Source organism: Pecten maximus, chromosome 9 (genome assembly GCF_902652985.1).
Source record: "Pecten maximus chromosome 9, xPecMax1.1, whole genome shotgun sequence".
In the NCBI taxonomy this organism is placed as follows: domain Eukaryota; kingdom Metazoa; phylum Mollusca; class Bivalvia; order Pectinida; family Pectinidae; genus Pecten; species Pecten maximus.
In genome coordinates, this window is record NC_047023.1 from 20,079,214 (window position 1) to 20,102,003 (window position 22,790).

At 36.2% G+C, this 22,790-nt stretch overlaps 1 protein-coding gene across 1 annotated transcript in view; it reads right to left on the reverse strand.

The window, feature by feature from the left end:
- LOC117335194 (solute carrier family 12 member 2-like) overlaps positions 1-22,790 on the reverse strand; it is a 51,584-nt gene that overhangs the window by 14,390 nt on the left and 14,404 nt on the right. Inside the window, exons 4-6 of the mRNA XM_033895177.1 lie at positions 10,356-10,495; positions 1,725-1,835; positions 408-519 (exon numbers count right to left, since the gene is read on the reverse strand). Of these exons, the coding sequence (XP_033751068.1) occupies positions 408-519; positions 1,725-1,835; positions 10,356-10,495 (363 nt within the window). The remainder of the gene's footprint in view (positions 1-407; positions 520-1,724; positions 1,836-10,355; positions 10,496-22,790) is intronic.

Consider the following 22,790-nt stretch of genomic DNA (forward strand, 5'->3'; position numbering starts at 1 on the left):
GCCGTATCAGAATTCTGAAGGAAACTGGTAAATGTCAAGATACCTGTGCTATCAAATTTCCCACTAAATTTTACCACAGTAAATATAGTGAAATTAAATCTCCCTCATATATTACCAACTAGACAGTAAGTTACCAGGTAACAATCAAATTAACCTGTAGGTTGTTATCAAGGTGGTAAAATATGATTACATGTTCTCAATATATATTGTGTATTTGAGTTACCTCCCTTAGAATGTTTTATGTTTATCACAAATACTGTATCTACGTAAAAGCTCTAAATCTAGCTCTACAGGAATTATAATATAGAAAATAGTCTATTCATAATCACAGAATCATTCTAGCTCTATTGTATTTAAAATCATTGTAATAGATAATGTTGTAGTAGATTTAACACAAAAGGGCTTACCTTTATAACCAACGATACCCTTTGAAACTTGTTCAGGAGATGGTGGTATAAATGTTCCTATCATATAATTAACTATAGCAACTAACAAAAGCACTAACAAAATCACCTGGGCCTGAAATAGAGAAGCAAACACATTTTATAGACACTAATGCAGAACTTAAAATCTATTGTGGCTTTATACATAATAATCAAGCACTAGCTGTGGTCAAGCATGACAGAAAAATAACGCTGTAAAACTGTTGTATTATCAATTTGAAAATAATATTGTAACATCTTTCTAGCATCAAAATAATATTGTCACATCTCTCTAACATCAAAATGATATTGTAATATCTTCCTAACATCGAAATAATATTTCAATATCTTTCTAGCTTCAAAATCATACTGTAACATCTTTCTAGCATCAAAGTAATATTGTAATATCTTCCTAACATCAAAATAATATTTCAATATCTTTCTAGCTTCATAATCATACTGTTATATCTTTCTAGTTTCCAAATAATATTGTAATATCTTTAATTTCTAGCAACAAAATAACACTGTTATATCTTTGAATCTGACCTTGACCTTTGATCTGATGACCTTGACCTACAATCAGTTCAATTCTTGTTGTATTGTGACCAACTTTGCTTCATAATATCATAACAAAATATTAACCAGTAAGAGCCAACAAAACTTTTTTTTAAATGTATTTTTTTAATGTTAAAATCTAAGATTGCTGATAAGCAGCAATTTTGAATCTGATCAGCCAGAAAAATTAAAGTACCAAGCAGAACTAGGATGCATGGAAATCATCAGGTAAATTTTTAAGAATCATACTCCATTTACTTCCATCAATATTGTGCAAAAGAAGAAAAACAGACAGACAAATGGATGGACTGATCACTGTAGAGCACCTGCATCAAAGATCAATATTGTAATATCTTTCTAGCATCAAAGTAATACTGCTATACCTATATAGGACCAAACCAATATTGTAAGATCTTTCTAGCATCAAAGTAATACTGCTATACCTATATAGGACCAAACCAATATTGTAAGATCTATCAAGCATCAAAATAATGTCTTATATTTCCAACATCAAAATAAAATTTAATTTTTCTAGCACTAAAATGATACATTGTAATGAAAAGCATCAAGTTGCTAGGCATGTTTCTTGAAATGTCTTGTCATTTTTATTAATTTCATTCATAGGGCCAAATTATGCTGTAAAAACCAAGCATGTAGCCATGTGAAGGTCATTGTGTGTGCTATATTGGGACCTGATTCTGTACATGACTGATAGCAATCTGTTATGTACATCAGTAAGATACATACCCTTGCCTCCCATTCCATGCCTATAATGGCTATAAATAGCAACAAGGTAATGGTCAACACTCCAATGATACGAATGTCGTTTTCTTCGTCTACCATCAGGGCGTTGTGTTCCTGCAGAAACAGAAATTAAGGTCGATCAATAAACCCAGTGATCTGTTAATGCAATAAATTCCTTACCGCAGATAAAATTCTGTCCTCATAATTTGTCTGTTAGTTACGGTTTCCGCTGAGCTTGTGTTTTACTGGGGTATCTAAACAGATTTCAGTTGTCATTAACGGGTTAGCTAGTCTATCTGCAATAAAACAACCATCTATCTTGTTAATTAATTCCCTAGTACATGTATATTTAAGTCAAAGTTAACAATCTAATACAAAATTCCTTAATTTTTTTAAAGCAATTGATATTTATAGTCCTATAAAATGTTTTGCTATTCTTGATGACAACATTTGCAATGCTATTTTTGATGACAAAACTTTAATAAAATTCCCATAGGGTTTTATGTTACTTTGTAAGCAATAGAAATGTGTGTTATAGGACTATGACATCATTTCCGTTAACAAAGTTCTGCTTTGTTAGTTTATTCTAAAATTATCAGTTTATGAAGTTTGTGAAACTGTTAAGTCAGTAGTAACACTAGTACTGTCACAATTGCACAATATTGATGATGTGATCAAACAGTATTTTCGCAACACATGCTTGATCCAGATCAAATGTAAATATTAAGAAATGCCAGACAGACAATTGTTATCTTTCCTATTTTACTCTACAACAAGAGGCCCAGGGGCCTTAACGGTCATCTGACTCTAAATTAAAACCCATATATTATTGTAGTATGCATTCTCTGTAGCAAGTATATACTGGCACTGTCGGCCATGGTGGCCATCTTGGATTTCTGACCGACCCAATAAATAACAACACTTGGTCTGGACCATCTAAGGATAATTTCTGGTAAGTTAGAGCTGAATCCCACTGGTGGAATTTGAGAAGAAGTTTGAAATAGGTGTTGTTCAGGAAAGCCATAATTGCGCAATCATGTTACAAAAATGGCCGCCATTGCTGCCATGTCAAAGTTTTTACGAGGCCGAAAAAATAACAACACTTTGTTGGCTGTCCTTCCTTAACATTCTCACCAATTTCCAGCTCAATGGCACCAGTGGAACTGGAGAAGAAGTTTAAAATGTGTTTTTCAAGATGGCTGCCATGGCGGCCATCTTGGATTTCTGGCCAACCCGATAAATAACAACACTTGGTAAGGACCATATCAGGATCATTTCTGGTAAGTTAAAGCTGAATTCCATTGGTGGAATTTGAGAAGAAGCTTGAAATAGGTGTTGTTCAGGAAAACCATGATTGTCCAATCATGTTACAAAATGGCCGCCATATTGCTGACATGTCAAAGTTTTTACGAGGCCCAAAAAATAACAACACTATGTTGGCTCGCCTTCCTTGGCATCCTCACCCATTTCCAGCCCAACAGCACTGGTGGAACTTGAGAAGAAGTTTAAAATGTGTTTTTTAAGATGGTGGTTATGATGGCCATCTTGGATTTCAGACCGACCCAAAAATAACGAAAAATAACAACACTTGGTCGGGATCATATTAGGATCATTTCAGGCAGGTTTCAGCTCAATAGCACTGGTGGAACTTGAGAAGAAGTTTAAAATGTGTTTTTCAAGATGGCGGCTATGGCGGCCATCTTGGATTTCGGACAGACCCAAAAAATAACAACAATTGGTCGGGATTATATCAGGATCATTTCAGGCAAGCTTCAGCTCAATAGCACTGGTGGAACTTGAGAAGAAGTTTTAAATGTGTTTTCAAAATGGCGGATTTGGCGGCCATCTTGGATTTCGGACAGACCCAAAAAATAACAACAATTGGTCGGGATTATATCAGGATCATTTCAGGCAAGCTTCAGCTCAATAGCACTGGTGGAACTTGAGAAAAAGTTTTAAATGTGTTTTCAAAATGGCGGATTTGGCGGCCATCTTGGATTTCGGACCGACCCGAAAAATAACAACACTTGGTCAAGATCATATCAGGATCATTTCAGGCAGGTTTCAGCTCAATAGCACTGGTGGAACTTGAGAAGAAGTTTAAAATGTGTTTTTCAAGATGGCGGCCATCTTGGATTTCGGACCGACCCAAAAAATAACAACACTTGGTCGGGATTATATCAGGATCATTTCAGGCAAGTTTCAGCTCAATAGCACTGGTGGAACTTGAGAAGAAGTTTAAAATGTGTTTTTCAAGATGGCGGCTATGGCGGCCATCTTGGATTTCGGACCGACCCAAAAAATAACAACACTTGGTCGGGATCATATCAGGATCATTTCAGGCAAGTTTCAGCTCAATAGCACAAGTGGAACTTGAGAAGAAGTTTAAAATGTGTTTTTCAAGATGGCGGCTATGGCGGCCATCTTGGATTTCGGACCGACCTGAAAAATAACAACACTTGGTCGGGATCATATCAGGATCATTTCAGGCAGGTTTCAGCTCAATAGCACTGGTGGAACTTGAGAAGAAGTTTAAAATGTGTTTTTTAAGATGGCGGCTATGGCGGCCATCTTGGATTTCGGACCGACCCAAAAAATAACAACACTTGGTCGGGATCATCTCAGGATCATTTCTGGCAAGTTTCAGCCCAACAGCACTGGTGGAACTTGAGAAGAAGTTTAAAATGTGTTTTCAAAATGGCGGATTTGGCGGCCATCTTGGATTTCGGACCGACCCGAAAAATAACAACACTTGGTCAAGATCATATCAGGATCATTTCAGGCAGGTTTCAGCTCAATAGCACTGGTGGAACTTGAGAAGAAGTTTAAAATGTGTTTTTCAAGATGGCGGCTATGGCGGCCATCTTGGATTTCGGACAGACCCAAAAATAACAACACTTGGTCGGGATCATATCAGGATCATTTCAGGCAGGTTTCAGCTCAATAGCACAGGTGGAACTTGAGAAGAAGTTTAAAATGTGTTTTTTAAGATGGCGGCTATGGCGGCCATCTTGGATTTCGGACCGACCCAAAAAATAACAACACTTGGTCGGGATCATCTCAGGATCATTTCTGGCAAGTTTCAGCCCAACAGCACTGGTGGAACTTGAGAAGAAGTTTAAAATGTGTTTTCAAAATGGCGGATTTGGCGGCCATCTTGGATTTCGGACCGACCCGAAAAATAACAACACTTGGTCAGGACCATATCAGGATCATTTCAGGCAAGTTTCAGCTCAATAGCACTGGTGGAACTTGAGAAGAAGTTTAAAATGTGTTTTTTAAGATGGCGGCTATGGCGGCCATCTTGGATTTCGGACCGACCTGAAAAATAACAACACTTGGTCGGGATCATATCAGGATCATTTCAGGCAGGTTTCAGCTCAATAGCACAGGTGGAACTTGAGAAGAAGTTTAAAATGTGTTTTTTAAGATGGCGGCTATGGCGGCCATCTTGGATTTCGGACCGACCCAAAAAATAACAACACTTGGTCGGGATCATCTCAGGATCATTTCTGGCAAGTTTCAGCCCAACAGCACTGGTGGAACTTGAGAAGAAGTTTAAAATGTGTTTTCAAAATGGCGGATTTGGCGGCCATCTTGGATTTCGGACCGACCCGAAAAATAACAACACTTGGTCAAGATCATATCAGGATCATTTCAGGCAGGTTTCAGCTCAATAGCACTGGTGGAACTTGAGAAGAAGTTTAAAATGTGTTTTTCAAGATGGCGGCTATGGCGGCCATCTTGGATTTCGGACAGACCCAAAAATAACAACACTTGGTCGGGATTATATCAGGATCATTTCAGGCAAGTTTCAGCTCAATAGCACTGGTGGAACTTGAGAAGAAGTTTAAAATGTGTTTTTCAAGATGGCGGCTATGGCGGCCATCTTGGATTTCGGACCGACCCAAAAAATAACAACACTTGGTCGGGATTATATCAGGATCATTTCAGGCAAGTTTCAGCTCAATAGCACTGGTGGAACTTGAGAAGAAGTTTAAAATGTGTTTTTCAAGATGGCGGCTATGGCGGCCATCTTGGATTTCGGACCGACCCAAAAAATAACAACACTTGGTCGGGATCATATCAGGATCATTTCAGGCAAGTTTCAGCTCAATAGCACTGGTGGAACTTGAGAAGAAGTTTAAAATGTGTTTTTCAAGATGGCGGCTATGGCGGCCATCTTGGATTTCGGACCGACCTGAAAAATAACAACACTTGGTCGGGATCATATCAGGATCATTTCAGGCAGGTTTCAGCTCAATAGCACAGGTGGAACTTGAGAAGAAGTTTAAAATGTGTTTTTTAAGATGGCGGCTATGGCGGCCATCTTGGATTTCGGACCGACCCAAAAAATAACAACACTTGGTCGGGATCATCTCAGGATCATTTCTGGCAAGTTTCAGCCCAACAGCACTGGTGGAACTTGAGAAGAAGTTTAAAATGTGTTTTCAAAATGGCGGATTTGGCGGCCATCTTGGATTTCGGACTGACCCGAAAAATAACAACACTTGGTCAGGACCATATCAGGATCATTTCAGGCAAGTTTCAGCTCAATAGCACTGGTGGAACTTGAGAAGAAGTTTAAAATGTGTTTTTCAAGATGGCGGCTATGGCGGCCATCTTGGATTTCGGACCGACCTGAAAAATAACAACACTTGGTCGGGATCATATCAGGATCATTTCAGGCAGGTTTCAGCTCAATAGCACAGGTGGAACTTGAGAAGAAGTTTAAAATGTGTTTTTTAAGATGGCGGCTATGGCGGCCATCTTGGATTTCGGACCGACCCAAAAAATAACAACACTTGGTTGGGATCATCTCAGGATCATTTCTGGCAAGTTTCAGCCCAACAGCACTGGTGGAACTTGAGAAGAAGTTTAAAATGTGTTTTCAAAATGGCGGATTTGGCGGCCATCTTGGATTTCGGACCGACCCGAAAAATAACAACACTTGGTCAGGACCATCTCAGGTTCATTTCTGGCAAGTTTCATCTAAATCCCATTGGTGGAACTTGAGAAGAAGATTGAAATGTGAAAAGTTTACGGACGGCGGACGGCGGACGACGACGGACGAAGCACGATGACTATAGGTCATCCTGACCCTTCGGGTCAGATGACCTAATAATAAAACAGATCTATAATCTATTATAAGCAATAACATCATTGATTGGCACTATCAGTTTTGTCTGTGATTTTTAGCCATTACATTTAGCCTAAAAACTCAACAACCTTATAAAAAGTCAAAATGACATTTCCAGAATTATTATGATGACATTTACAAATACAGCATAGACCTTGTGCCGAATTGTGCTATATACATGTATTTTGTCCTTCTGATAAGCTTGATTCAGCTGGACAGTTACCTGTATATGTCCTATCAACAGATATATGTTCATCTAATTAAGGATGGCCTTCCAAGTGTGTGTAAGATGCATGTGTGTTGCGCAGCATGTGTGTTTTGGGAGGCTGCAGTATGTTCATGTTTGTCTCTTTCAGTGAAAGCACGAAACAGATGTCGGCTTCATAGTGTTTTTGGTACCTCACTGAAACATACTGCTGAAGACATCCAGCAGGACACCTCACAAGGATACCATTAGACTGACCCCTGTTTACAGAATATTCAAGTTATTAATGAAAATGATATTATGATTTTGACCTCTTGGATATTCAAACTAGAGACAAATGGATTCATCCAGATAGTTACAAGTACATGGAAAGGATGGATTGTTCACAGACGTACATTGAGAAGTTGGCTCCTCTCTCTAGAATATGAAAGCTATGAATGAAAATGAGATTGATGATTTTGATCTCTCATATATAAATTCAAACAGAAAAGCTAGTATTAGAATTCAGTTGGGCATTTTTTTTTTACACAAGCATCTGTTGGAGCTGGTAGCCAGTCTAACATGCAATATACATTGATTTCTACAGAAGAAATAGTAGGAACGGCACTAAGTGCGGTCTGTATAATGTATTCCTGGCTATACAAGATTACACAGACACATTATAACGTAATCCTCCCTAAACAAGATCACACACAGGCTCATCTATCTTCACTAGCAGCCACCTGCGACAACAAATATTCCACTGCCATTTATTTCCAACTTGTTGTTACATATGAGCATCAGAGATTTAATACAGCCCCGTTAAAACAACTGTGCAATCAAACAATTATTACTGCAGTGCATACACAGGAGACTTTTAATCAAAACATATTTTTGGATATAAAATCTGGATTAAATAACTCATTTCATATTGCTGTTCTAGTCATGAAATGTTATGCTTTTTTTCCCCATTCAGCTTGATTACACTTAAATGATTCATTTGATAAGTTGTGACTTAAGATTTAATCAATCGCTTACAGGTAACTATGTATAATATCTAAAGATGGTCCATAAAAAAGCTGAGAAGACACAAACATTTCATTGCATTATTATAAGATAGTACACAATAGTAAAATTTGGTTAAGTAAAACATGTTTTTTTTTAATCAACAATAATTGTTCCTAATAATCAATTCTGTGTCCATGTTCTTTGTACCAAACCGAGTCATTAGAAGACATAGTGTGTTGAGTTACCCTGAGGATACCAAACCGAGTCATGAGAAGACATAGTGTGTTGAGTTACCCTGAGGATACCAAACCGAGTCATGAGAAGACATAGTGTGTTGAGTTACCCTGAGGATACCAAACCAAGTCATGAGAAGACACAATGTGTAGAGTTACCTTGAGGATACCAAACTGAGTCATTAGAAGACACAATGTGTAGAGTTACCTTGAGGATACCAAACCGAGTCATGAGAAGACAGTGTGTAGAGTTACCTTGAGGATATCAAACCGAGTCATTAGAAGACACAGTGTGTAGAGTTACCTTGAGGATACCAAACCGAGTCATTAGAAGACACAATGTGTAGAGTTACCTTGAGGATACCAAACCGAGTCATTAGAAGACACAATGTGTAGAGTTACCTTGAGGATACCAAACCGAGTCATTAGAAGACACAGTGTGTAGAGTTACCTTGAGGATACCAAACCGAGCCATGAGAAGACACAATGTGTTGAGTTACCTTGAGGATACCAAACCGAGTCATGAGAAGACACAGTGTGTAGAGTTACCTTGAGGATACCAAACCGAGTCATTAGAAGACACAGTGTGTAGAGTTACCTTGAGGATACCAAACCGAGCCATGAGAAGACACAATGTGTTGAGTTACCTTGAGGATACCAAACCGAGTCATGAGAAGACACAGTGTGTAGAGTTACCTTGAGGATACCAAACCGAGTCATGAGAAGACACAATGTGTAGAGTTACCTTGAGGATACCAAACCGAGTCATGAGAAGACATAGTGTGTTGAGTTACCCTGAGGATACCAAACCAAGTCATGAGAAGACACAATGTGTAGAGTTACCTTGAGGATACCAAACCGAGTCATGAGAAGACACAATGTGTTCAGTTACCTTGAGGATACCAAACCGAGTCATTAGAAGACACAGTGTGTTGAGTTACCTTGAGGATACCAAACCGAGTCATTAGAAGACACAATGTGTAGAGTTACCTTGAGGATACCAAACCGAGTCATGAGAAGACAATGTGTAGAGTTACCTTGAGGATACCAAACCGAGTCATGAGAAGACACAATGTGTAGAGTTACCTTGAGGATACCAAACCGAGTCATGAGAAGACACAGTGTGTTGAGTTACCTTGAGGATACCAAACCGAGTCATGAGAAGACACAATGTGTAGAGTTACCTTGAGGATACCAAACCGAGTCATGAGAAGACACAATGTGTAGAGTTACCTTGAGGATACCAAACCGAGTCATGAGAAGACACAATGTGAGGAGTTACCTTGAGGATACCAAACCGAGTCATTAGAAGACACAATGTGTAGAGTTACCTTGAGGATACCAAACCGAGTCATGAGAAGACACAATGTGTAGAGTTACCTTGAGGATACCAAACCGAGTCATGAGAAGACACAATGTGTAGAGTTACCTTGAGGATACCAAACCGAGTCATGAGAAGACACAATGTGTAGAGTTACCTTGAGGATACCAAACCGAGTCATGAGAAGACACAATGTGTAGAGTTACCTTGAGGATACCAAACCGAGTCATGAGAAGACACAATGTGTAGAGTTACCTTGAGGATACCAAACCGAGTCATGAGAAGACACAATGTGTTGAGTTACCTTGAGGATACCAAACTGAGTCATGAGAAGACACAGTGTGTAGAGTTACCTTGAGGATACCAAACCGAGTCATTAGAAGACACAATGTGTAGAGTTACCTTGAGGATACCAAACCGAGCCATGAGAAGACACAATGTGTAGAGTTACCTTGAGGATACCAAACCGAGTCATGAGAAGACAATGTGTAGAGTTACCTTGAGGATACCAAACCGAGTCATGAGAAGACACAATGTGTAGAGTTACCTTGAGGATACCAAACCGAGTCATGAGAAGACACAGTGTGTAGAGTTACCTTGAGGATACCAAACCGAGTCATGTGAAGACACAGTGTGTTAATATAAGGTACCTTGAGGATACCAAACCGAGTCATGAGAAGACACAATGTGTAGAGTTACCCTGAGGATACCAAACCGAGTCATGAGAAGACACAATGTGTTGAGTTACCTTGAGGATGTCTCTGACAGTCTCTGCGAAGCCCACAACATACATGGCCACAGCAACAGCATTGGCTACAGAAAACACCAAGCCTATGGCACCCCCAAACTCTGGTCCTAGACTTCGTGATATCATGAAATAGGCACCTCCTGTAAAAAAAATTTTTTTTATCAAAATGAATACAAATACATAAACGAAACATTAATTGTTGTATCAATATGTCACTGGGAAAGTACAATTTCATGGAAACTACAAAGTTTGAAAGAAATTATTTGAAACAGAGGGAAATATCTCAAAACAAAATCAACAGGATTCAAATACTGAAATAAACAAAGGGCTATACTTTTTGAGAAACTAGTCAAATCAAAATGCGACTCATCAGGAAAACACTGCTTAATATTGTTATTATAAAGCTCACCAAGAAATCAAATGATGAAATGAACCAAGGGCAATATAACTTAAAAAAAAAAAAAACTGTTGAATCAAAATGCTGATCAGGGGAACACTGTAACTATACATTCATATCATGATTATAAAGGCTATCAAATTTCAAAGAGTTTGGTTTAAAAATGTAGGATAAGATTCTCTGTAAACAATAGTTTATGCTGGACAGATGTATAAAACTATGCATACTCCTGTCATACTTTGATGGGCATATACAAATTGGTGTCTCCTTTTTGAGATTCCATTTCATTTGGATTCTACATCAACAGAAACACTTCCAATTATATATACAATGTCTAGACAATGAATACATCTTATACATGTATCACATGTTCTTATGGGAAATAAGCTACAGAATTTATGGTAATTATGTTAAATTAAGGTCATCTTTAATTAAATGTAGGAATAGTTAATTTTCAATTACAATAATGACAAGAATATGAATTCAGAATGCAGTATCCCATGGCCAACTCCCATGTAACTTTGATCTTAATAGGCCATAACAGAGGCCGACAAGGTAAACACCATATACAATCAACACAATCCTATAGCTATATAGTTATAACATAAACTGTTTAACACTCAAAATTTACACACAATTATCAGTTATTTGATCATCAATCCAAGTTGTGACCTTGACTCTAAAGTAATGGATTGCAAGTACGAGATATGTGACACACAGTGCCATCAAATACCAATTAAAAAGGGCAGTTTCATCAGGTTCAGGAATGTATGATGCATTTTATTTTTTTATCATTAAACCTTTAGTTTGCTATGATAGAGTTTCACAACTGCTCAGGTAATAGGAAGGTCTTTGAACATCAGCTACATACAATAAACATTGTTATATTGTGAGCCTATCATTTTGTGGTATTCAAATTCATTTAATTTGATCAAGTAGTGTTCAGTAATTTAGTGTTGTGTTATGGTCAGTAAATGCACTGCAGCAATCTGACTTTGACCTATCTCAGTCGGTTAGAGCACTGGCCATGTAACCTCAGGTGAAGATCCGAGGTGTGTGGTTCGACAATTCCTTCTTGTATCAGTTTGTGTAGCAGGAAGCTGAGAAATGGACTGGTCTGCACTGTAATGGTTTTTTGTATCTTTGGGCTAGACACTAATTTCTCTGGATGAAAGCAGACCTCCTGTATGTTGTTCAGTGAGGTTGTCACCAACTACAACAAGCAGACCCTGCCTCAAAATGACATTGGCTTTTTAAGGGGCAGTAACCAAGCAAACAAATAAACAAACAACCATTTATTTGACCTAGCTGTAACTTTGACCTTGAGGTAATTAATGGACAAATTGACAAGAGAATGTTGTGTCATTTTTACCTGTTACTAAATACCAAAATTTGGACTATACCTTTGACCTTTTGACTTATGAGGACAATACATGCAACTTCTTTTTACCTATGAGGACAATAATTGTGACCTTTGACCTATGAGGACAATAACTGAACTTTTGAAGCATGTCATGAGGATGATAAAATCTGCACTTTTGATGTACCAGACTTCAACAGGGCATACAATATAGACAAGTTGTTTCCAAATTCTTTCAAGATCATCTTCAAATGTCAAATTTCTAAAACTGGAATAAGTACATCCTTGATAATAAGTGTAAGCAGATGGTGTAGGATTTTACTGTAGAATGTGAGTTTCTGTATTGATTAAGAACTCTGGATCAATTTTGTGTTACAACAAAATGGTGATGCATTTTAGGGAAGAACAGAACATCATCCTTAATTAAAAGTTCTACGATGTGTAAACCAATGCTCAACCCAAAAATAACTACAGGAATGCTTGAGTCCTCCATAACTTGATTATCAATTTTTCTCAAAAGCCTCTCATCAAGTTTAACAGGAAAGATAATGTATTCACAGTGTGAATATGTAAAAAGTACAAAACCAATCAATTAAGAAAGAGGAGCGAAAGGATGCATGTCGGCAGTCATGGTGATACAACGTATATAGCTAGAGTACTGCTAATCGGAGAATCCAAATGACGTCGGCTAATCAGTTGTCTACATATTCTGAACAAAGTCAAGTCTGGCCTTAATTTTCTACAGGTTACAGTTTCTGACCACGTGTCTGGCTAATCCAATGATTTTCAGGAAAGACACAGCACTGAGTCAAAAGGCTAATTAACAGTTGAAGGTTGTATACACCAAAATACAATCCACTGATTACTGGCAGACCGCAGAATTAAATTGTGTCATCTCCAAAGCAAAATTCTTCCTTTCTTGTAGCAACTTTTAAAACCCATGCATTTTAACTCTTGTGGAATTCTCTAAGCTATGAATATTTACTATATCCATTTTTATGAATTTTAGACAGTTTCCAACCAATGATTTAATGCTGTTGTTGAATTGTGGTGGTGAAGAGTGTTTTAAATACTTCTTTTTCATTAATATGAAAGATTTCAGGACACAAGTATAGGTACCCATAATCCAAGATGGCTATACAGGCATTAATACTGAATTTTGAAGTAGCACAAACACTAATAACGGCATTTTGATCAGCCCTTTAAAGGGGACTGAAAATGAATTCTGCTGATAAGTGTTCATTTCCTCTGCCTCCTTAAACATAGCTATATATTGGCTGATCAAGTTCTTTTACAATTAATCCAATAACATGTTTATGAATGTTATGAGTGCATATAGTGATCATTCACAGTATGATAATTAGGTATGGGTAAATTCTGCTAATTTCAAACAAAGGCTTGATCTTCCCTTCAAATATCTAACCAGGTTCCATTGAAATCTAATCAAACTTAAGTCGTCATAGGGAAACAAAAATACTTTAATATCAGAGATTATGAAATTAACTATAAAATTTCTGTGAGATAATTAATGCTCTCATCCCTAATGTAACAATGCACCCCATGCAAAAGGAGTCAAAAGTGACTTTTAACCCTTTAACCTTGACCATCAGAATGTGATCAGGAGCAGAACTTGATGTTATGATAATAATAAATATGCATGGTGTTAATAAGAGCCAAATCTACAGAAGGGTACTCAAGATGTGTCATCGATGGGACAAAATGAGATTAACGGTCATGGCCGGGTAACATTATATATGCCTCCCCCCCCATCCCCCCACAATGGCAGGTAATAACTATAATAATGACCTTGATGAAATTTTTATGAGAATACCTATATATGGTAATCATTGCTTTTACAGGATATATCCTTATTTTTGGCACTTCAATTTGGGTGAAAAAGAGTGACTAATATAAGTTGATATAACTTATTTTGCAACTGTTGTAAAATAAATCAAGTTTACATTTTACACATCCTATTTTTTTTTTACATTTAAATGCATACAAATTTTAGCCAAGATCTGGCTCTACACCAAATGGTACCAGGTACAGACTAAGTATAGCAAGATTTTATCGAACACTGAACTTTTACAGTTTATTCAATAAAAAATTTTCTGCATTTAAAGCAGAAACTCCTATTCTGTTTAAATTTGTAAATAGAACTGTTTCCATCTCTGGTTAACCATTCTCTTGTTTAAAGTGAGTGGGCATGGAATGTGCCGAAAGCTTATATCACCAAACCAATAGTGCTGATAGCCTAATATGGAAACAGATCAGATCCGAAAGCTTTGATAGCTCAGTGACAAATGGACTAATCTAATTTCCAGGACAGATTTACCAATTCAAAGTTTTAGGAGAACTTTGACACTATCATAATCATGGAATTTTCTTGCTAGTGTTTTGTTCTCTTTTTTTTTTTATACAATTAATGTTAAAATGATATTTTTATCTGTTTCAACATCTGAAGAAATTCCATCATGCTCCAACCTTTTCATTACGTAGTTAACTTTTGGTTTTACAGGCATTCGTTTTTGGATGTTGTTAATATTTTTTTTCACTTGTTGGTGAAAATAAGCTATAATTCTATACTGTGGATGACATTTGATGCATTTTTGTGACAGGCAGTGTATAAACACTATCAGCAATTCTACATCTTTGATGAATATATATGCAACATTCTGTCATAAAACATCTTTTTTACATGTTCCTATATATAATTACCATAATTAAGAAATCAGAATATACAAAAGCTCACACTATCATAATCTAATTCTGATGGCACATTCTTAATTTTCGTTACACATATCTTATTTCTCAATTCTGTATAACAAAATTCCTCAAAATACCAGAAAGACATGCATGGTCACCCACTCGTTCCGTCCCCATATTGTAAATACATCTACAGCCTTTTGGGAAGAAAACATGACTAAAATGATGACTTTATGACCAAATCTAGACAGCTATCAAGGTTTATTAGCATGCACAGTGCCTATATCATGTCTATGTCAACATATATATATCTTTAATGTTATTTGCAGCGACATTCCAAGGAGACAGTAAAACTACAACAAAATTCAGTCAAGACATTTTATGAAAAAATACATAAATTGCAAGAAAATGGACCCATTAAATTACAGAAACCAATATAAACCAGCCGTTGCTGGCCTTGAGATCTAGAACACCAAACATTGACAGTGCTCTGACTATGTTGACAGGTTAGATAAGGTCTAGAACATCTATGATAGTGTATCTGTTTAAACCCTGGTTTCTGGTAGGTTTGAGGTTTTAAAATGTCTCAAGTTTGAGGTTTAGAACATCCTTGTGTTTCAACCTTGGTTTTTAGTAGGTTTAGGTCTAGAACACCTTGGCAAGTTTTCAACTCTCTTAATTACCTGTATTGATAATTTTGAGGTCTAGAACATATGTGCATGTTAGCATTTCAACCCTGGTGATAGGTAGGTTTGAGGTCTTGTTGTATGTTTCAACCTTAGCTTGGCAATCAGTAGGCAAAAGTTCTAGATCATGCTAGCATGGTGACTGGTAGGTTTGAGGTCTTAAACAAGTCAGTGTTTCAACCATGGCAATCAGTAGGTCAGAGGTCACCTTTGACAGTGTTTCAATCTTGATTACAAGTAGGATATAGATTAAAAAACATCTGAGAGTTTCACCCTTGGTAACTGGTAAAGTATATGTCAGAGGCATCAAATTCGGTGATGTTTCCCAATAAAGTATACACACTTGATACCACCACATAAATGTTCTCTATATATACATAAAGTGTTATACATCAACCATTGTGACATCACAAGGTACAATACATTGATGTCACATAATCACGTCAATGACAAAGGTAGTGGTGTCTTTCTTTGATATCTCCTGCAAAAATATATTAATATATAACATAACAGGTTCTAAGTATTTTGTTATTATGTTTCCATGTCTTATAAATAAGGAAGACAACATTTGACTTGTATCCTCTCCTGGCCTTGAATTCATAGTCTCCATACATCAGAAATGTTGAATGACACATCTACATTTCACAATGTCCTAATTGAGATATATTGCAATATCTGAAAACCTACATCAGAAATGTAGATAAAAAACAACTACATTTGACAATGTCCTAGTTATGATATATTGTAATATCTATGGATACCTACATCAAAAATGTTGATCGACACAACTACATTTCACAACGTCCTTGTGATATATTGTAATATCTATATGAATTGATCACTTGATTACTGTAATCAATGTTAGTATGTTCCAGATCAGGTGACCATAAAGGCCCCCAAGGAGATATATACACATTATTGTCTATCCTTAACCACAATCAATATGACCACATACACCACTAATAGAGTGATCCAAACACCACTGATAAGGAAGTAGTTGTCGATCAATAGCCGTTACATACTCGGACCGCAGGACACCACTCGGCACTGATGGAAAGGGTCAAGTCTTGTTTGTTCTTATTAGTAGTGACAAAAAAATCTCTGCCTCATTATTCTATAGGACGAGTTACAGCGCAAATTACATTCTGAGAGGATTTCTCCTTACTGAGTTTAAAGTCAGAATGTCAACCAGCTCAATTTGGCTTCCATCCTATTATGTTCTGAGATCTAGAATCTTTCAGATATAGAATTTCAGCTGATGGCATAATTTGTCATTGAAACTTTGTGAGTTGATCTTAAGTCACACTTTTAGGCTTGATTTATCCAATCAACTTGTTTATTGGACTAGAAATTAAGCTTTCAAGTCACACTTTTAGGCTTTCATGCTTGAAATTTATCCAATCAACTCATTTATTGGACTGAAAAAGCCAGCCGTACAATGAGGAGAGTCAGTTGGGACTTCAAATCCTTCTTGGATTTGTAGGAAAACAACACCTATGGATGATGACCAATTTAAGACGTCTTGTAAAGTCATCATTCATGAACTTAAATTCTTTCCTGATCAGCGTTCGTAAAATTATGTATTCATGAATATGTCTGAACAGAATAGTTCGCAAAATAAAGTATTCACAATATCCAAGTGATTTACAGGACAAGACTATATATGCAAATGGATAGACAGGGAACAGATTATCATGTCTTTTAGCTTAATTGTACAAGACAGACTAGATCAATAAGTATATTATATAATAGCACTACACTCTCACCATATGGCTAATGAAGTTAATTATATCTTCCCATGGCAGTGAAGCAATCTGTGAACCTCAATACTGATCAATCTTAATAAGCATCAGCTCAGCAAGAGCAGACATCTAAAATTCAAACTGACAGGGAAAAAGACAAAAAAATAATCACTTTATTTAAAAAGACTCTCCAGATTTTAATTAACCAACAAAATGAATTGTACAGCAGCAATACCCAATTAACGTCATGCAAAATGTTTCAGGGAAATTCGTGTCTTGGTTTGGTAAAGCCAAATTTGAAATGTTCTGAAAAATATTGATCAGAAAATGATTGGTCCTACAGTTACATTATTAGATAAAAGCAATATTTTACTAATGAACCTGTAAAATTGCTTATCAAGGTGTATTAGTGAAAGGTAGAGCTGGAGTTCTCTGTCTGCTGGAGGCAATAAAGTCCTGGTAATGGCAAAGTATAGCCTTCCTAAACTTTATACATCAAACAATCGATATCAACATCATATTGAATGCACTATGGAAGTGTTACAACATCATGTAAACCTCAAATTAATTGAGATATGGCCAAATAAATTACACATAATATCACCTCAGGGACCGCAGTATTTGATCTTGGGGTTTGCTAATATGGGCCTTTCAGAATTATCACACTTTCTTCCTGGTATGAAAGACTCAAGCCTGTTAATGTACCAGTTTAGATGACTTATTTGACAGGAATTTGGCCCACACTGAGCTTTATACACGTTGAGAGACCCAGACTCCATGCTTCTGTGTACTGCCTTTCAAATTGAGATTGATTGCTAACTTCATGAATGTCTCTACCTAAAAGGTTTATGTTTTCCTGTTATTCTCTGGGATAAACACACCTGTAACCTCAAGCTAATCTGTCTTGTGCACATTTATGTAATACAACTGCAAGGTCAGGCAGGTGCAATTTATGCAATTTCGGTACAAGATCATTGTAGCTACAACAAAGAGCTGGGCTTGTTGTCATGAGTATTAAATGAATTATTATAGCCACAGCATTGGCTTCAATTTGTCCGGTCTAGAAGTATACATCTTGTTTATAATCAACCACATGCGGATTTACATTAATTGGTTAACTGTAGCCAAATATTCTCCTTCTATGTCTAGCACGCAATATTAATATTATTGATATAGAAACATTATATTTGAAGATCTACACATAAGTTTCTAGTTTTGCTTTATGATTTGGACGTTTTGAAACCAGCTATAGTACATTATGGTCACATCAATCAATCCAATGGTGTAGAATATGAGTCAAACCTTTTATCTTTTAAAAGTCACAATTTTGTATTTAATTGTCTACATATAGTCCATGAGATTGACAGAGTGATATTTATATATAAACATAACCAAAGTTCTTTCTGAAGACGCATTACCTCCAAAGCAAACCCATTTACCTGCATTCTTTCCTCCTTACCAAACAATTTACTAAATAAGGACACAACAGTTCAAAAATAACAATGATTTATTATCATATATACTTTTAAACCCGAGTGATACATCACATCTATAAAGACATGAAGGCAGACAGCATGAAAACCATACATCTCCATCAATAATGGAGAGAAATAAACAAATTCATATGTTTTAAATTCGTTAAAAAGAAACAAGAAATGTTGAATCTTCGCTCTACTGGTGACATATTCTGACAGTAATTTATAATTGAATGGTTTTGCTCCACTAGCGACATTTTCTGACAGTAAATTATTGAATGGTTGAGTTAATGCATAACAATTGTAATTCAATTGATGCTGGTTGATCACACAATCTGAATCCCCTAGGAATATAAGACTCTTTCATATATGTGTGTATGTAGGATAGAGATATTCCACCCTAGGGTCACATTATGTGGTGAAACCGGAGGCTTGAGGTTTTCACCACAGTTTGTAACCCTCAGGTGGAATATCTCTATCCTACCACACATAATAAAAGGGTCTGTTTCTCTAAAATCACAACCAAACTTCTGGCAAAAAGGTCCCTTGACCATCCATTTTTTTTTTTTTTTTTTTTTCAAATTTCTGTTTTTGAGATTTTTACCAAAAATACTTATGACATTCTGAAAGATCATACCCATTTTTGCCAAACTATAAGTTTGCACAAAAATTGTATTCTTTACATTGTTCAATAATGAACGAATGTATAATTTGCCGATAAACAATTGTCATAATTTGATGACTTTTGAATAAGAAGTTCTATCAGACTCCATCCAACATGGCGAGATATGAGAGAATAGAGAATCCGTCATATCCTTTCATTGCAGAGACTGTAGTCTAGTTTAACATGTATGTCATAACAGCACATTATTCTACACACATTTTTTTTTTCCAATTAAGACTTTCGCAAGGAGATAAGAGGAAAGATTGTATTTGCTTGATGAATATATACCTAATTCAAGCAATACACTATTTTGTTTTCTATAATTAACTAACACAAATAGGAAGGGTTATATCATAAATAATTCAAGGCAAATCCCACAGCACAATTGGTTCTTATTATAATATATATCATAAAATGGTCCAGATTAATCAAGCATTACACTAGTTTAATTTCCTAACCTGAATAGGAAGGGTTATATACATACTGAAATAGTTCAAGGCAAGTCCCAATAACACAAAGAGTACTTATTTATATTATGAAATGGTAGGTTAATCAAAGGTCATATAAGCCTGTAAATACCAGGGGAAATACTACAAACAGCCATTGTTAACAGACCGCAGCCTTACTAATATGTAGCGGGGTATCAATGTTAAGTTACACACTGCAGCATTACTTATATATCAGGGTATATATATATCTATCTATCAATCAGTTCTTTGATCTGTTATCAGACTGAGCATGTAGGCTAAACTAAAGAACAGTGAATTCCTGACTTCATAAAAAAAACATGTTTATACCTGTGTACCATCTGCACATAGAAAATGAAATTTAATGATTTTTACACCATTTTGGCTTTGAAGTGCCTGGATCAGTGAAATATCACATAAATATTTCTCTGTGATCCTGAAATTGTCTTTTTCTTTGTGTTTTCTTTAATTTTGTGTTATGCTGTGATAATAAATAGTACTGGCCGAGTTTGATATGAACCCTTTGAAGTGATTGGCAGCATAATGTCTGCCATTGTATTACTTCTCTGAAACAACTAAATGTTATACAATCTTCTGTTCAATTGACAATGTACTATACCAGTTTACCATGTGGAAAAAAAATCACTTCAGAACACAGTGCTGACTTTGAATGTTTCTATGAATCAACATTGTTTTTGTTAGAGTAACATCCCTTGTCAACGAAATCATTTTCATTTGAAAATTTCCTAAATAGCAAAATTGGTCAATTGTGTTACAGAAGTACACCTTAAAACTTGGTCCAAGATTCAGGATAAAACGTTGCCAAAATAACAGAGGGACAAGCATTTTATTTTCACGTGCCTTGACCAATTGGTAACATCTAGTTTTAGTTAGAATTTATAGCTATGCCCAGCCTTGATCCTTAACAGGTAATGCTATGTACACAGTACAGGTATGTAATAAGACAGGGTGGTCAGCTATAGCACGGTTGTAATTATAACACACTTGCATTTCATGCAGGTGGCTGGGGGTAACGTTCTACTCCTCGATCAGATGTGAAAAGGTTAGGGGTTACCTTACCATGTGGGTTTTCTCCAGATAACCTGGTTTCTTTCCACACTAAGACCCTTTTTGTGCTTCCATCCAAGGGAATTATCATGATTAATATAAGTTGATAGAACTTGTTTCAGAATTGTTGTAAAATAAACAAAGTTTCACCAGATAGAGGAAGTGGCCACCAGTTACAGCCAGCTGTATGTCTACAGATCTACACATCTTCAGCACAAATGCTGGGTATGTGTACGTATTCACTACAGACTAAATCAATCTTAGCAGTACTAAAGACAGGGTAAAATTTGTTTGGCTCTATGGATATGGGTGTGACAAGTACAGATAACAATCGCTTGCTGAATTATATACATATGACCTCTTGCACACTTAAAAAGAAACACCATCTTTAACTCAGGCTGACCATTCTTTAACAACAAATCACAAAATTATTTCATCAATCTGCAGTTAGCCTACATGCAGTCGAGCGAACTGCAGTAAAATCAATCAAATGCAGTTCTGATAAACATTAACAGCCTGCATACCTAGCACTGCATAATGCTATTTCAACATTTCAACTTGTGTAACGGCTTGCATATTCAACATTTCAACTCATGTAACAGCCTGCATATATACCTAGCACTAGATACTGGTATTTCAACATTTCAACCTGTGATAGCCTGAATATGTAGCACTTTCAACATTTCAACCTATAGCTACCAGTATTTAACAGCCTGCATACGCAGCTCTAGATACTTGTATTTTCAACATTTTTTCAACCTATGAAACGGCCTGCATATGTAGCACTCGATACTGTTATTTCAACATTTCAACTTGCGTAACAGCCTGCATATGTAGCACTAGATACTGTTATTTCAACATTTGTAATAGTCTAAATAATGTAGCACTCGATACTGGTATTTCAACATATCAACATATAGCTACCAGTATATGACAGCCTACATATGTAGCACTTGATACTGGTATTTTAACATTTTAATGTATAGCTACCAGTATGCAACAGCCTACATAATTATGTACAAACAAGATACTCAATCAGGTATTTCAACCTTCAGCTACCAGTGTGTAACACCCTACATATGTAGCACTAGATACTGGTATTTGACATTTCATCCCATAAATACCAGTATGTAATTAAATATAACTGCCTGCTTTAGAGACATTAATTATTTCAACAAATCTTAATCAAAGTATTGATCTAGAAACTTTATTTTGCAGGCCACTTCTAAAAGTTACCTTTTAAACTACACACTTTTACTTAACCTGTTGCCAGTTAATTGGAACGCCGTACCAGATCATCTGGTATGGAAATTCAATTAAGGTAGGAGATTCTGTAAACAAGGTACTTCAGAAAGACATTAAACTTAGCCAGACATAGTGTGTATATATACTAGTCTACATAGCAAGATACAGCACTTTTAGGAATCCAGAAAGAAAAATGAATATTGTACTTCAGAAAACATTAAATTTAGCCGGACACAGTGTCAGTATACTCTAGTCTATACAGCTGCAAGATAACAATATTGTAATCCAGAATGAAAAATGAATAATTGTATAAATAGAGGTTACACAACGAGTGGTTGTTGGATATGGAATTTATTTCACACGAGTAAGTTATTTTTTAAAAGTTACAAAAGATACGAGCTTTAGCGAGTGTTTTTTGCAACTCTTAAAAAATAACTTACGAGTGTGAAATAAATTCCATATCCAACAATTTCGAGTCAGGTGACCTGTTTCTACCACAATAATATCGGCTTAAATCAAAGGGAAACATGGCCAAGTATAATTTCGCGTATGCAAATAAAGTGTACTGGTGACGTCCGGGACCCGGTGATGTGACGTCATTAGATTATTGATGACGTCAATAACA